The 14,731-nt window shown below is 43.8% G+C and overlaps 1 protein-coding gene across 3 annotated transcripts in view; it reads right to left on the bottom strand.

The window, feature by feature from the left end:
- The window catches only part of NINJ1 (ninjurin 1), a 30,912-nt gene extending 23,283 nt beyond the window's left edge, over positions 1-7,629 (bottom strand). For 2 of the 3 annotated variants that reach the window (XM_061618190.1, XM_061618191.1), the window contains exon 1: positions 7,166-7,629. In XM_061618190.1, the coding sequence (XP_061474174.1) occupies positions 7,166-7,246 (81 nt within the window). In that variant the 5' untranslated portion in view covers positions 7,247-7,629. Of the gene's footprint in view, positions 1-6,547; positions 7,088-7,165 lie in introns of those variants that run through there. The other variant, XM_061618192.1, reaches the window with a different exon arrangement.
- Positions 7,630-14,731: the final 7,102 nt, after the last annotated feature.

The following is a 14,731-nucleotide window of genomic DNA, read 5'->3' as shown; positions in this document are numbered from 1 at the left end:
GGTATTTCTAATATTCCACACAGCCTTTGCTCAACACTTCCACCAGGAAATTTGTTTACCTATATGTAGGTAAAGCAGCAAGAGGGAGAAAGGGACTTGTTTATTTAATGCCTTTAATTAGGTGAAGTCCATGAAGCACCAAGGCACACTGGAAGACGTGATCATTTCTCCAGTGGCAAGGAAGAGTGTGGCTTTTTATTACTGTCATGGTAATCTGCTGCTTATTAGCTTTCCTTATTCTGGTTATTTAGGACCTAAGGCAGAGCTACACTATTTGCATTTGAGCTAGTGACATCACTCCTCAAGATAAGTTGTATGCCACTAAATATATACTGTGTAATAATTTATCATCTACAATGAAGTCTTGGCTTAATCTGAATCAAGAGTTGAACTGCTTTTAAGGTGTCCAGCTAAACTCTAGCTATGGGGCTCTTTGCTTCTTCAGAATCTGGGGCTCTGTTGCAAAAGTGTGCCTGAAGAAAGCCTAGTGGGGACCAAGAGAAATAAATAAATAATTTCTTTATTCCAAATCCCAGAAGAAAATGTATTAGAATTAAATTAAATGTAATTTAAATTGGAAATCTCAATCATTTAATTATCACAATACACTGTTTCCCAGAATACAAGTCTTTTCATATCCACATTCCGTTTAGATATTTTTGCATACTTCTTTGGTGCTTAAGGTTCTTGCTAGGAATTAGCATTAGAGAAGTTATTAGCCTGTGCTAAAGTGTTATTTAAGTACTACAATGGGGACATTCTCATTTATCAGTGCACCCTCTTAAAATATTTGACCAGAATCTACTTTATAAGAAATGTGGACTATACCACACTTCCTCCCCTTTTTGTTACTGCTATTTGCTGTGTGTGCGTATCCTTTTTTTCAGGGTCACAGTAGATGATGGGAAGGGTTCAACTTCCCTTCCTTGCACGCTGTGGTTCCCATGTGAACTGGAGACTTCTGCTTAGTTTTAATGATTTGAACCCTGATGTTGATTCAAGCAATACATTTAAGGTAACAGGCAGTCAAGCCCTTAAATTATACAAACCACTTCAAAGAGCTTGCCCACACAACACCTTCATCACAAAAAAGAAGCTAGAAGGAGCCTTCACATAACAGACTGTTCACACCCGCACACTAACATGAAGCACCAGCTCTCTTTTGATTCTTCCACATGACAAGGAGAGTTTTCATTCCAGCAACACCTCATTGTGGCTGGTGCCAACACAGAAACCTTCCACACCAGGTAAAAGAATTATTTGATAGCTGGTAGCACATGTCACATGAAGACATCATCACATGGAGGCTATTTTCAGCTTCTCTCTTATAATGAAGGGTAACATGTTGAGAGTGCCCCTTAAGTTCAGCCTGTGCAACCTCATGTGCAAAATGTAAACTGCAGAGTTGCTTATGCCAAGGCTGCATCTGGACTTCAAATGCCAATTTCAGTAGTATTTAAGAGAACACTCCACCCTATTTTTAACAAATATTTGATTCAATATTGCTAGGACTGGTATCATTCAGTTAGAAGAGGAAAAACCTGCATGCTGGAAATGAATTTCAAGCAGCAACAACAAATATTTTAAAACATTTGGAGACTTTAGACCTGATAACTCCAGAAACAGTACTCCTGAAGCTATTGTCACAAGATATGGGGAAAGAGTTGTAGAAAAATAGCTAGATACAGGCATTTCACAAACACTCCAAAGCAGTTGTGTCCCTGCATTATAGTAGATCCACATGTGAAAACATTCCCATGTGTGGATCAGATTTGCTGAGATAAATAGCTACTATATGAAAGCAGTTTCTTGAAAATATGAAACTGAGGTTATCATACTTTGGACACATAATGAGAAGACATGATTCGCTAGAAAAGACAATAAAGCTAGGAAAAGCAGAAGTGAGTAGAAAAAGAGGAAGACCAAACAAGAGATGGATTGATTCCATAAAGGAAGCCACAGACCTGAACTTACAAGATCTGGTTTATAACAGATACTATTGGAGGTTGCCAATTCATAGGGTCGCCATAAGTCGTAATCCACTTGAAGGCATATAACAACAACAACAACAACAAAATGGTGTTTTATATCCTGTAAATATATCCAGGCCTTAATTTACTCAATAATATTCTCTTGGAAGATGCTTCAAAAAACATATCCTGGAGAATCCTGCTGTGGCTTGCAGGCATACTGTTATGTTGCAGATGTGCTCATGCCTGCACATGGAACTACATTTGGATAAAATGAAAAGATAAATAGGGATTTGAGTCATAGGATTAATGCTATGACACATAGGCATTTTCTAATGCCTTCACCTCAGACAAAGTAATTAGCTAAAAGTCAAATTCGACTGGAGCTCTGTTCTGTTTCTGCACTGCTACTGATTGGTTTCACATAAATGCACTGTGCGCAGCTCCCTTATGAAAATTTACGTAACAAAAATGGAAGCTTAGCTAGTAAACCTCAGTGGTTAATTCTGCAAGATAAATTTGGTATGCATGCATGCATTTCTTGCCTAAAATACCCACTGCCCTTCAGAACACACTGTGTACAAGGAAGAGATGGAAAACTGAACCTTCAATGAATAGGTTATTTTTTTTTAGATATTTAAGCCATCTTATTCATGCTTTGTCTGGATATAAAGCTCTTCTGCTAGTTCCGAATTATATCTATATATGAACTCCGATGAAGCCCTAGAAACTATTTCATACCTTGCAGAAGCTACTGAAAACATACGAGACAGAGGATGAAATCAACCTGAGGATGCAGAGAGGTTGCTTGGAGAAGTGTACACTATCACTTTTCTGTTTGACACTTGTCTTTCATTTATTTATACATAAAAATATTTATATGCTGCAATTTAATTTTTAAAAACCAATGCAGTTTACAACAGTTATATTTACACAATAAAAACTAGATAAAAATTAAAATCACAAATCATCAGCTAACTGTTGCAGAAAATATTTTTCTTAATTGTCTGCATAAGCTTGGAGGCATAAAAAAAGTTTTCAGCAGACTTTTAAAAGTTAATATAGAAAGCGCCTTCTAAATCTCTATTAGGAGAGCATTCCACAGGACTGGGCTGACAACACAAAAGCTCAATTTGTGTTGACATTAGAGGAGCTTCATCAACTCAGAGGAGATGCTCCTGCAGATGATCTCACTGATCAAGCTGGGATATAACGGGTGAGGTAGTCCCTAAAACACTGTAGACCTAAGTTGTTCAGGGCTTTGTAAATTAATACAAAGATCTTGAACCTGGTTTGGTAGTAGATGGACAGCTGATGTTTGAACAATGGTGTCACATGTTGTCAGCTATGACCCCTCATTAGCAGTCTAGCCACCACATTCTGCACCAGCAACACATAATCTCAGACTTGACATTACCAGTGCATGGACTACAGTGGTCAGGCTATTGCTGTGCAGGAACGGCTGCAGCTAGTGAACCAGACAAAGCTGGTAGAAGGCACTCCCAGCCACAGAGGTCACTTGGGCCTCTAGTGACAAAGAAGTATCCAGAGGTATCCTCAAGCTATTTACCTGCCCCTTCAAAGGGACTGCAACCTCTTCCAGAATGGATAACTTGCCTCATCTACCACCTGCCCAAAGGGCTTCCTTCTTCCCAGGATTCAAACACAGTTTATTGCCCCTCATCTAATACACCACCGCATTTAGACACCAGTCCAGAGCTTGCACAACCACTCGTGATTAAGACGTTATGAAAAAATAAGAGTTGCGTGTCATTAGCATACTGATGACACCTTGCTCCAAAACTCCTAATGGCCATTCCCAACAGCTTCATTGCTGATATAAACTCGCTAAGGAGAGTGGCTGGTTGGATCAAGGAAGAAGTTAATGCTTCTCTGAAGGAGGGGGCTGTTTTAGCCACCATGTGGGAGTCAGTTGTGAGGCACTTTCTGAAGAAGTCCTCTCTTGAGCTGGATAGATATTGCTGGGTCACAATTCTCTCCTCCAGCCCTATTCAGAAGTATTGCTAAAACATTAGATCAATGTGTGGGCAAAGCTGCTCTAACTAGCCTTGCCGTCTGCACCTGTAGGAAATATTTGTATGTACACCTGTATACATGAAGCCTCTCTCCCTGTGTGTTCATCCTGTACCTGCATATACCAGGGGTGGTGCTGTATGTGGGGACACTTGTCAGAGTGCCCTGGTCCCCTCTCATGCATCGTTCTAACACGTGAGTGATACTTGTGAATTGGGCTTCTGCTTTATGGCCTTCTCTTGGAACTCTGTGAAAGCAACGGGGGAAAGTCCATCTTTGTTGATCCTTTTCTAAATCTCTTAGTAGTATTTAATACCATAAACTTTTCATTTTTTTAGTATTGTAAGTTGTAAGCTGCCATGGGTACAATGCCAGAAAAACTGAATATAAATGCAATTGATTTTTAATTAGAATAGGATAATAAAGTATGCAGGTTCCAGATGTTTAAAGGCTTTGAAGATCATCCTCTACTGTAGGCAAACTGGAAGCCAGTGCCAATGTTTCAAAACAGGTGAATATTCCTGGTGGCCTACCCTTAAAATGCAGCCTGCTACATTTTGCCTCAAGGGATGCTTCTGAAGATTTTGAAGGGCAGCCACATGAAAATTCATTAGAGTAGTCAGTTCTACAGTTTACAAGAACATGGATGTCAGTTATTAAATGCTTCTCCTTTAGTAACAGGCGAAGTATGCATATTGAATACATCTGGAAAAAGTATTGTGAGGTATTTCTGTAAGGGCCTAGGATAACATGAACTCTGATGTGATGCTCTTGGTTTATACTTAATCACTACCAGGGCTACTACTCTAGTGATCACCAAAGAACCCCCATGGATTCTGAGGCCCTCTAACCATGACAACTTCAGTGAATTCGGTGTCAGCTTATTTGCCCTCATCCAATTCGCCATGATCTCCAAGTCCTGTTTTATGCTTTAAGACTGGTGTTCCTGTATGTGAGGAAAATAGCAATGGGTTTCAGAAGTATGCTGCTAACACTGCACTCCAAAATTTCAGACCCTCTCTCCAAACAGTTTAATACAGATGTTGAAAACAGCAGGGATTAAGACAGTTTTTGTGGTGATAGTTACAAAGCACTAAAAATAATAGGCTGCCAGTGCTATTTCAGAAACCGTCCTATCAGAAAAGAGCGGAACCACTTGAAAGCAGTTCCCTGACTACAATGGCCTTCTAGATCAAAAGCTGCTGACAGGATTTTACTACTACTCCTCAGCCTCCAGGCATTGCTCTTTCCCAGGGCAGATAAAGCCATCTCACTTCCAAGGCGAGGCCAGGCACTGTACTGAAGCATATATAAAAAAGTATACCATCTGAAGCTGCTTAGAGTTGTGAAGTAAACTACATGCTCATTCATGTTTCCCAAAAAAGGGAACTTAGCAACCAGTCCAAATTTAGCAGAGTTATTTGCAGTCAATAATTTATTTTCAGGACGATTATGACAATAAAATATTTTAAAGAAACAGACACTCCTACTCTGACAACAAAGTTTTAATAGCCTCCCTCAGTAACAGGTTTATGCTTAATTTTTCCTAGACAAAGAGAAGCCTGTCGGGAAACAGCACAGTTTCTGAACTGAAAGTCCTTTCCTTGAATCTTTGTACTCCAGTACAAATGAGAAATATTCCCCTCTCTCTCCCAAGTCTTCTGTGCATGCCAAAGGACTTGGGTGAGTAGAGGAAATTGGTGGGAACAGAGGCTGGCTGGTTTGCTGAGGCAATGGCTTTGGCCTTAAGGCTTTGAATCAGTTCTGACTTTGTTCTGTCCTGTTTTGAGTTCTGACACTGAAAATAAATATGCCAGGGCTGAGCTCTGATGGATCCTAGTATAAAGGATTCCCTGTCCTCTTCAACCAGGCAAACATGTCCAATAAACAATTGGCTGCCTGCTTCCCATCCAGCAAAATCCCACATCAAAGGGGAAAAGCAGCTGAAATTGGATCTAAGGAAATCTGACAACAGGAAGCAAGTGCCTCCTCTTACATAAACTTTTGTATGGAAATCAAAACAAAAGAACAAAATAGGCAGTGCACTGCAAACAATATCTAAGCAATATATAATAAAATAAAAACAATACCAGTGGAGTACAAACTGTGGCACCTCCCCGCAACAATTTTCATCCACAATTGGGATACACTCTCAATCTGAAGTCAGTACAGATGTACACCCATTTCATAAACTATCAAAGACCTTCACCAGGAACTAGGTTTTTCTCTCTCTACAGGGTCACTTTTAGAAACAAATCTAGGTGGGTAGGCAAGTGCTTCAATACAGAGCCTCCACCACCACCTCTGTCCTGTGCCATCAAGTTCTGCTGCCACTGAGGCTTCACACCTTTTTTCATCTCTAAGTGGAAGCTGGGGGCCAGTTGGCATCCTGGGGGGTAGGCTTTAGTTGGTAATCCCATAGTTTAAGGCTATGAATTTCTTCCAGGCCTGATCCGCTTCCTTGTCCATCCTGAAGAACTTTACATATCATCTGACCACTCGTTTGCATTATTTGGTAAATAGGTGTAACAAGGCTCTCTTACCCTCATCTTTCAGGTTATTTCCATTTACACCATTTTCCACTGTGATGATGTTGGGCAAAAGCAGGTGTGAGTATAGGATAGGAAACATAAACATTGCCAATCCCAGGCTTAGCATAGAGGCACACTCGCTCCGATTTCTCTAACAGGCAGCACAGAAGCCGCCCTTGCTGTTTACTTTCCCAGCCCTTGCCTGGGACGGATTCCAAAGCAAGCTGCCGGTGGGAGGCAGAGATTTGCGGGAAGTCCCCGCCAGGAAAACGCTAGGCTGCCCGAAGTGAGCTCACGGCTTTTCCAAGCAGCCCCTTGCTGGAGGGCCTCATGAGTTGCCTCGACGAGCAGACTTTTGCCCGTTTTGCTGCCCAGGAAACAAATAAAGACCTCGGGGACACAGCTTCCCACGCAAAGCCACGGCCAGCGAGAAGCGCCCTGAACCTATAGCCCCAAGGCTTCTGCGCCTGCCTTCCCATTTCCCTCACAGCAACACATCTGGCCCCGGCAGAAGGCGACACAAGGCTAGCGGGAAATGCTCTTGGTCTCCCGCCGCGACAGAAAAAGGGCTCCGCACCTGCGCGTGCGCGCACTGTCCTTCTCTGGTCCTCCGAGAAGGGTGTTTCTTACCTGGTCGGGAGGCGTCGTGTCGCCGTTTCCCGCGGTCAGCCCGTTCATCTCGTGGGTGTCTGTGGCCGTGGCCGTGCCCATGTTGCCGCAGTAGCTGCAGCGGCTTCTTTTTCCCTGCTAGGCGGGAGGGATCGGAGCCGCAAGTTAAGGAGATCTCCGGGTACTAGGCCAGGAACTCCGCTCTCACGGCTACAGCGCTTTAGCGACCGCGAGGGACGGAAGAAAGGAGAGAGCTGAGCGAGGGGTTTCCTTCCCGGCTCGCCGCGCGAACACAGTGGCTCAGAGTGACAGACTTGGCAGGGGGGAAGCCCAGTCCCGCCTTGGATTGACAGCGGCTGCTGCTGATGGTCGCCGGCCGCGGAACTTCCCTTTTGCTAGCTGGGGCGGCGCCGCCGGCGGTTTGTGTTTGCAAAAGGCAAGTTTCTTCTGCTCTTCGCGCAACCTGGCCCTTGCGGCGCGTGCCAGCCTCTTGCCAAGAAATGACTGGTTGGTGTGATACTTTTATCCAGGAGCTTGCGCTCCTCCTTGTCAGGTGGTGGTGGTTAAGCCCTTCGGCATACACTGCAGAGCAGATGGCATTTAACACAGACAAGAGATCACGGTTGGCTCCATAATTTTTTTACTGGATTTTACCTGCTTTTTAAACAATATAGCAGTCCCAAAGTCGAGATTAAAGACGTCCTGTCAATAAAAATGCCTGTTTCCTGGGACTAACTAGTCACTCGCAATGCATTATGCAAGCTTTTAGCTTGCACAGGACTCTTCAGAATACGTGTGGGAGGAGAAACTGAAGTATGTTACACCTTGCTTATTCTTGTCTGGATATTTATTTTGGGGACCAAGCTATACGTTTACACGCAATCGTACCTTTCTTGCTCCCAATTTTTTATTTATTTGAGAAGCAGACTCACAAGTTGAAAAGGGAGCAGAAGAAATAACTAGAGGATAATCTTCTTAGCCCTTCCCCTTCTTGTCCCTTGGCCACTCAAAACTACCGACAGTTTGCTTATTGGCCAAGGTATTTATATATATTTTAGTTACAATATTCTTATGTTGTTAAGGGAAAAAACCCTCTGAAGGTGGCATACTATTAAAATACAATGCAATAAGCAATGACACAATCATTGAAAGCCAGTAAAAATAAACCACAAACATCCTGCACCCCCCCCTTTTTTTTTACCAAACTACAGTACATAATTACAACAAAAACCATGAGCAAAACAGGGCTCAAGAAAAAGCAGACAAAAATCAGTGAGTCTTCCAAGCTTTTCTAAACTCCTGAAATGATGGGAGCCTGACATAGCTGTATAATCTATAATATAGATTATAGCATGCCACAGAAGGGCAACATCCCAGAGGTATGAGTTCTTCAGATACTTTTCCCTACAGGGAGAAAAGTAACTTAGGCAGGATGATTTTTTAAAAATTATATAGTTATTTATTTTTTTCCCATTACAAAAGGCTGAACAGCCCCTTTACTTCTCCCTGCCATTCCTCTACTCAACAACTTGCAAGGCTTCTTTAGCTGTCAGAAGAAAGAAGCATGCAACATGCCTGCTTTCTCCTTTGTTTTAGGATGCAAATGGAGGACCATGAGGTTAGGTATTTGTGCTTCTGTAATTTTTATATTTCAAAGTCAAGGAACTCCCTGCCACAATAACTCAGAGTTCCCCAGTGTGACCCTTTTCTGCTGCCACCTATTCCCTTAGAATGCTTTCTAAATCTCCTAGTAGTTTAGTAAAATAGGTGTAGGCATAGGATGGACATGAGATGGTACAGGCATGAGATGGACACCAACAATGGAAATGGAATGAACTATTAAATAAAATTTTATACACAAGGGATTTCTGGTATTTATTTTGTTGGTTTTAATGTGCTTGACAGTTTCTATGGCCTCAAGAGACACTTTTAAGGGTGTTTTTTTCACCTCACGCCAAATTCAATCACAACTTGGTCCAGCTACTAGTTACAATATTTCTCTGACATCACACCTCCTTTATTTATTTATTATACTTATATACCGCCCCATAGCCGAAGCTCTCTGGGTGGTTTACAGTAACTAAAAACATTAAAATAAATATACAAATTTAAAAACACCTCTTTTAAAAACAATTTAAAACACAATTTAAAAATTTAAAACAATTTAAAACACATGCTAAAATGCCTGGGAGAAGAGGAAAGTCTCGACCTGGCGCCGGAAAGATAACAGTGTTGGCGCCAGGCACACCTCATCACAAAAATCATTCCATAATTTGGGGGCCACCACTCAGAAGACCCTCTCCCTTGTTGCCATCCTCCGAGCTTCCCTTGGAGTAGGCACCCGGAGGAGGGCCTTTAATCTTGAACGTAGTATATGGGTGGGTTCGTATCGGGAAAGGCGTTCCATCAGGTATTGTGGTCCCAAGCCGTGTAAAGCTTTATAGGTCAAAACCAGCACCTTGAATCGAGCTCGGAAACATGCAGGCAGCCAATGCAAGTGGGCCAGAATCGGTTTTATATGTTCGGACCGTCTGGTCCCTGTTACCAATCTGGCTGCTGCATTTTGCACAAGCTGCAGTTTCCAAACCCTCTTCAAAGGCGGCCCCACGTAGAGTGCATTGCAGTAATCTAATTTGGAGGTTACCAGAGCATGGACAACTGAAGCCAGGTTATCCCTGTCCAGATAGGGACGTAGTTGGGCCACCAACCGAAGCTGGTAGAAGGCACTCTGTGCCACCGAGGCTACCTGAGCCTCATGTGACAGAGATGATTCTAGGAGAACTCCCAAGCTATGAACCTGCTCCTTCAGGGGGAGTGCAACCCCATCCAGGACAGGTTGGACATCCACCATCTGGTCAGAAGAACCACCCACTAGCAGCATCTCAGTCTTGTCTGGATTGACCCTCAGTTTATTAGCTATCATCCAGTCCATTGTTGCAGCCAGGCACCGGTTCAGCACATTGACAGCCTCACTTGAAGAAGATGAAAAGGAGAAATAGAGCTGCGTGTCATCAGTATACTGATGACGTGCTCCAAAGCTCCAGATGACCGCACCCAACGGTTTCATGTAGATGTTGAACAGCATGGGGGACAGAACTGACCCCTGCGGAACCCCATACTGGAGAGTCCAGGGTGTCGAGCAATGTTCCCCAAGCACCACCTTCTGGAGGCGACCTGCCAGGTAGGAGCGGAACCACCACAATGCAGTACTTCCCACTCCCAACTCAGCCAGTCTCCCCAGAAGGATACCATGGTCAATGGTAGCGAAAGCTGCTGAGAGATCAAGGAGAATCAACAGAGTCACACTCCCGCTGTATCTCTCCCAACAAAGGTCATCATACACGGTGACCAAGGCGGTTTCTGTGCCAAAACCAGGCCTGAAACCCGACTGAAATGGATCCAGATAATTGGTCTCACCCAAGAGTGTCTGGAGCTGGCCAGCAACCACTCGTTCAAGGACCTTGCCCAGGAATGGAACATTTGCTACCGGCCTATAGTTATTAAGATTTTCTGGGTCCAGGAAGGGTCTCTTCAGGAGTGGTCTCACTACCGCCTCTTTCAGGCAGCCAGGGACCACCCCCTCTCGCAGAGAGGCATTAATCACTTCCCTGGCCCAGCCGGCTGTTCCATCCCTGCTAGCTTTTATTAGCCAAGAAGGGCAAGGATCCAGCACAGAAGTGGTTGCACAAACCTGTCCAAGCACCTTGTCAACGTCCTCAAGCTGCTGCATCTGAAACTCATCCAAGAAATCGGGACAAGGCTGTGCTCTGGATACCTCGCTTGATTCACCTGCTGTAACACTGGAGTCTAAGTCCTGGCAGATGCTAAAGATTTTATCCTGGTAGTGCCTAGCAAATTCATTACAGCGGGCCTCAGACGGTTCTACCATGTCCCTGGGACCAGAGCGTAATAGCTTCTGGACAATTCTGAAGAGCTCCGCTCGGTGGCAGGTTGATGATTTGATAGTGGAAGCAAAATACTGTTTTTTTGCTGCCCTTACTGCCCCTAAATACAGCTTACCATAGGCACTTACCAGTGTATAATTGCATCCACTAGAAGTTCGTCCCCATCTGCACTCAAGCCATCTCCTATATTGTTTCATCACTCTCAGCTCTATTGTACTTCCAGCTGCTTGGACAGCTAATTTAAAAAGCCCACTCTTCTTTTGATAAGACCTTTCACAAAGCAGCCTCTCTCCTGCTCTGTTCTTCTGACCTTCACCAGGGATGTTTACACTCCAGGAAGGGATAGCTTAATATTAGGCTTTAGCTCTCCATGGCCTCCATCTTCAACCAACTTTCCCGGCTGATTTTTTTAAAAAACCTCCACTCAGAGTTAACTATCCTTTGTTCACTGACTACATTCACCAGTTAATCAGAGTCTGTGGTTTCCTAAACCACGAACAACGAATTCACCTAATCTAGGCACTGCCTATAAATACTGCAACACTGATTTAGAATAAAACACTTTATTAGAGATCTGGCAGTTAAAATGACAGCACAGGCCTCCAGCACAGAACTGATACTTAGAGGAGCATTTCCAAGATAACACACTTCCAAGCTCTGATTATTAGTGCATAGCTGAGGTTCTGTGTCTTGTTGATGTTCTATCCTGCCTGTTGTGTGCTATCTTGGAAATGTTCCTCTAAGGATCAGTTCTGTGTAGGGTTGCCAGGTCGGAACCATCCAAAAACCTGAGAAAATGGGGGCGGGCCCTAGTGACGTCATGGGGCGGGCCCTAGTGATGTCATGGGGCGGGCTCTAGTGACATCATGGGGCGGGCCCTAGTGACATCATGGGGCGGGCCCTAGTGACATCACGGGGCGGGCCCTAGTGACATCATGGGGCGGGCCCTAGTGATGTCATGAAGCATGATACATTGTATCAACCACGCTTGCGTGCAGCATACCATTCAAAAAAAATTTTCTGATTGGAAATTAAAATAGAAATCTTACCTAAAAGAGGTCCAGCTGAAGTGACAAGGTCATTCCTTCTCACCATCTTAGGGAGTATGGATGGAAAATGGAAATGGAATGCCTTCAAGTCGATCCCAACTTTTGGTGACCCTATGAATAGGGTTTTCATTGTAAGAGGTATTCAGAGGTGGTTTACCATTGCCTTCCTCTGACTTTGGGCACATATACTTTGGACACATAATGAGAAGACATTTTCATTAGAAAAGACAATAATACTGGGGAAAACAGAAGGGAGTAGAAAAAGAGGAAGACCAAACAAGAGATGGATTGATTCCATAAAGGAAGCCACAGACCTGAACTTGCAAGATCTGAACAGGGTGGTTTATGACAGATGCTATTGGGGTCGCTGATTCATAGGGTCACCATAAGTTGAAATTGACTTGAAGGCACATTAACAACAACAACTGAATTAAAGATACAAAAAAGGAAAGTGGAAGGTGTTTTATTTTATTTTTTACAGCCTGGAGAAGTGGTAAGAGGTAAAGTCAGGAATGAATGCATTTTTTTAATGAACAAGATAGCATGTTGAACTATCTTGTAAAAATGAACTAAGAGTGCTTGCAGCAGCTATGCTAATGCAGAGTGAGCCAGTTGTTATCTGCATGGTGCTATGAAGTCAGTTGTATGTTAACTGTATGCTCATGCAACAGATGGTATAGCACAGTGGGGAGGAGAGCCTGGCTGGGAGTCCAGAGTCTATGAGTTCAAATCCCCACTCGTGTCTCCTGGATGTCAAGGGCCAGCTAAAGATCACCCCCACAGTGAGTGGCTCAGGGATTATGTGCCCTGCCACCTGTGGGCAAGGTGCATAGTCGCAAGGAGCTGTTTCCCCCAGCTGGCAGTTGCGGACAAGGAAGGGACTGGCTTGTGCAGGTGTGGCAAGCTGAGCAGGCCCTAGCCAGGTGGGGAGTACTACCCTTAGATGGTAAACTGCCTCTGAATACCGCTTACCATGAAATCCCTATTCATAGGGTAGCTATAAGTCGGAATCGACTTGAAGGCAGTCCATTTCCATGCATATAATTAAACAGATGCAGTCAAGTTTTTGGACTTTATTGTGATTGCTGGCCAAGCAGGATAGGGCTCATGGGAGTTTTAGTACAATATCTGGAGGATGCTACTTTGGCTGCCTTTGGGATAATAGATGGCAGCCTTAAGTCTGAAATGGTGTTTGGAATTATGTAGAGACCAGCCAGTACACATTATGTCATAAGGCCAATTCTTAACCATTTGGCTGTGGCAGTTACCTGAAATTGCTCTTTCGTGGGCTCTCACAAACACCACCAAGCTTTTCTTTTAAAACAGACCAGCTTGTTTAAGTACATACAAAGAATAAAAAAGGAAGTCAACTGACAAGAACAAGATACTTTTTTTCTAAGCAAAATTGATCAAAGAAAAAAAGTATGCTTGTGTGTGTGCCTGTGCGTTTGTGTGTAACACACACACACACACACTTACATGTAGCATAGAATCACAGAGCTAGAAGGGGCCTTTTAGTCCTTCTAGTCTAAGCCCCTGCTGGAAGTCCAAAACCCAGAACAAGATCAGGTCTGTTCGCTTAAATTGCCACATTAGAGACTTAATGAGACAACACGAGTCAGTTTATTGGGAACTTTCCTACAACAGGGTGACCATATGCTTAGATATGATAGACCTGAAGCAGCTGACAATTTAGGGCAGACTTCCCCAGCTTGGTGCCCTCCAGATGTTAGCTGGTGGCAGCTGTATGCCCAAAGATATCTGGAAGGCACCAGGTTGGGGAAGGCTGCTTTGGGGAGATGGGAAATGTGCAGAAAAATGGAACAATGGCACACATTCCTATTTGTTGTCATTTCAATCTCACTCCCACATCCTGTCAAGAAAGACAATTACATGATGATTCTGTCCGTTTCCAGCAGTGCAATTATCCAGAGGAAATAGTAAGAAACTGAGGATTAGGGCCAAACTCTCTCTTTCTCTCTCCAGCCTCTCTCTCTTTCTCTCTCTCCAGCATCTCTCTCTTTCTCCAGCATCGCTCTCTTTCTCTCTCTCTCTCTCTCTCCAGCATCTCTCTCTCTCTCTCTCTCTCTCTCTCTCTCTCTCTCTCTCTCAGCATCTCTCTCTTTCTCCAGCATCTCTCTCTTTCTCCAGCATCTCTCTCTTTCTCTCTCTCTCTCTCTCTCTTTCTCCAGCATCACTCTCTTTCTCTCTCTCTCTCTCCAGCATCTCTCTCTTTCTCTCTCTCTCTCAGCATCTCTCTCTTTCTCCAGCATCTCTCTCTTTCTCTCTCTCTCTCAGCATCTCTCTCTTTCTCCAGCATCGCTCTCTTTCTCTCTCTCTCTCTCTCTCTCCAGCATCTCTCTCTTTCTCTCTCTCTCTCAGCATCTCTCTCTTTCTCCAGCATCTCTTTCTTTCTCCAGCATCGCTCTCTTTCTCTCTCTCTCTCTCTCTCCAGCATCGCTCTCTTTCTCCAGCATCTCTCTCTTTCTCCAGCATCTCTCTCTTTCTCTCTCTCCAGCATCTCTCTCTTTCTCCAGCATCTCTCTCTCTCCAGCATCTCTCTCTTTCTCCAGCATCTCTCTCTTTATCTCTCTTTCTCCAGCATCTCTCTCTTTCTCCAGCCTCTCTCTCTT

This window comes from Rhineura floridana, chromosome 3 (assembly GCF_030035675.1).
Source record: "Rhineura floridana isolate rRhiFlo1 chromosome 3, rRhiFlo1.hap2, whole genome shotgun sequence".
Lineage (NCBI taxonomy): Eukaryota > Metazoa > Chordata > Lepidosauria > Squamata > Rhineuridae > Rhineura > Rhineura floridana.
The sequence above is the reverse complement of the archived record's forward strand: the minus strand, read 5'-3'. Positions and strand labels throughout refer to the sequence as shown.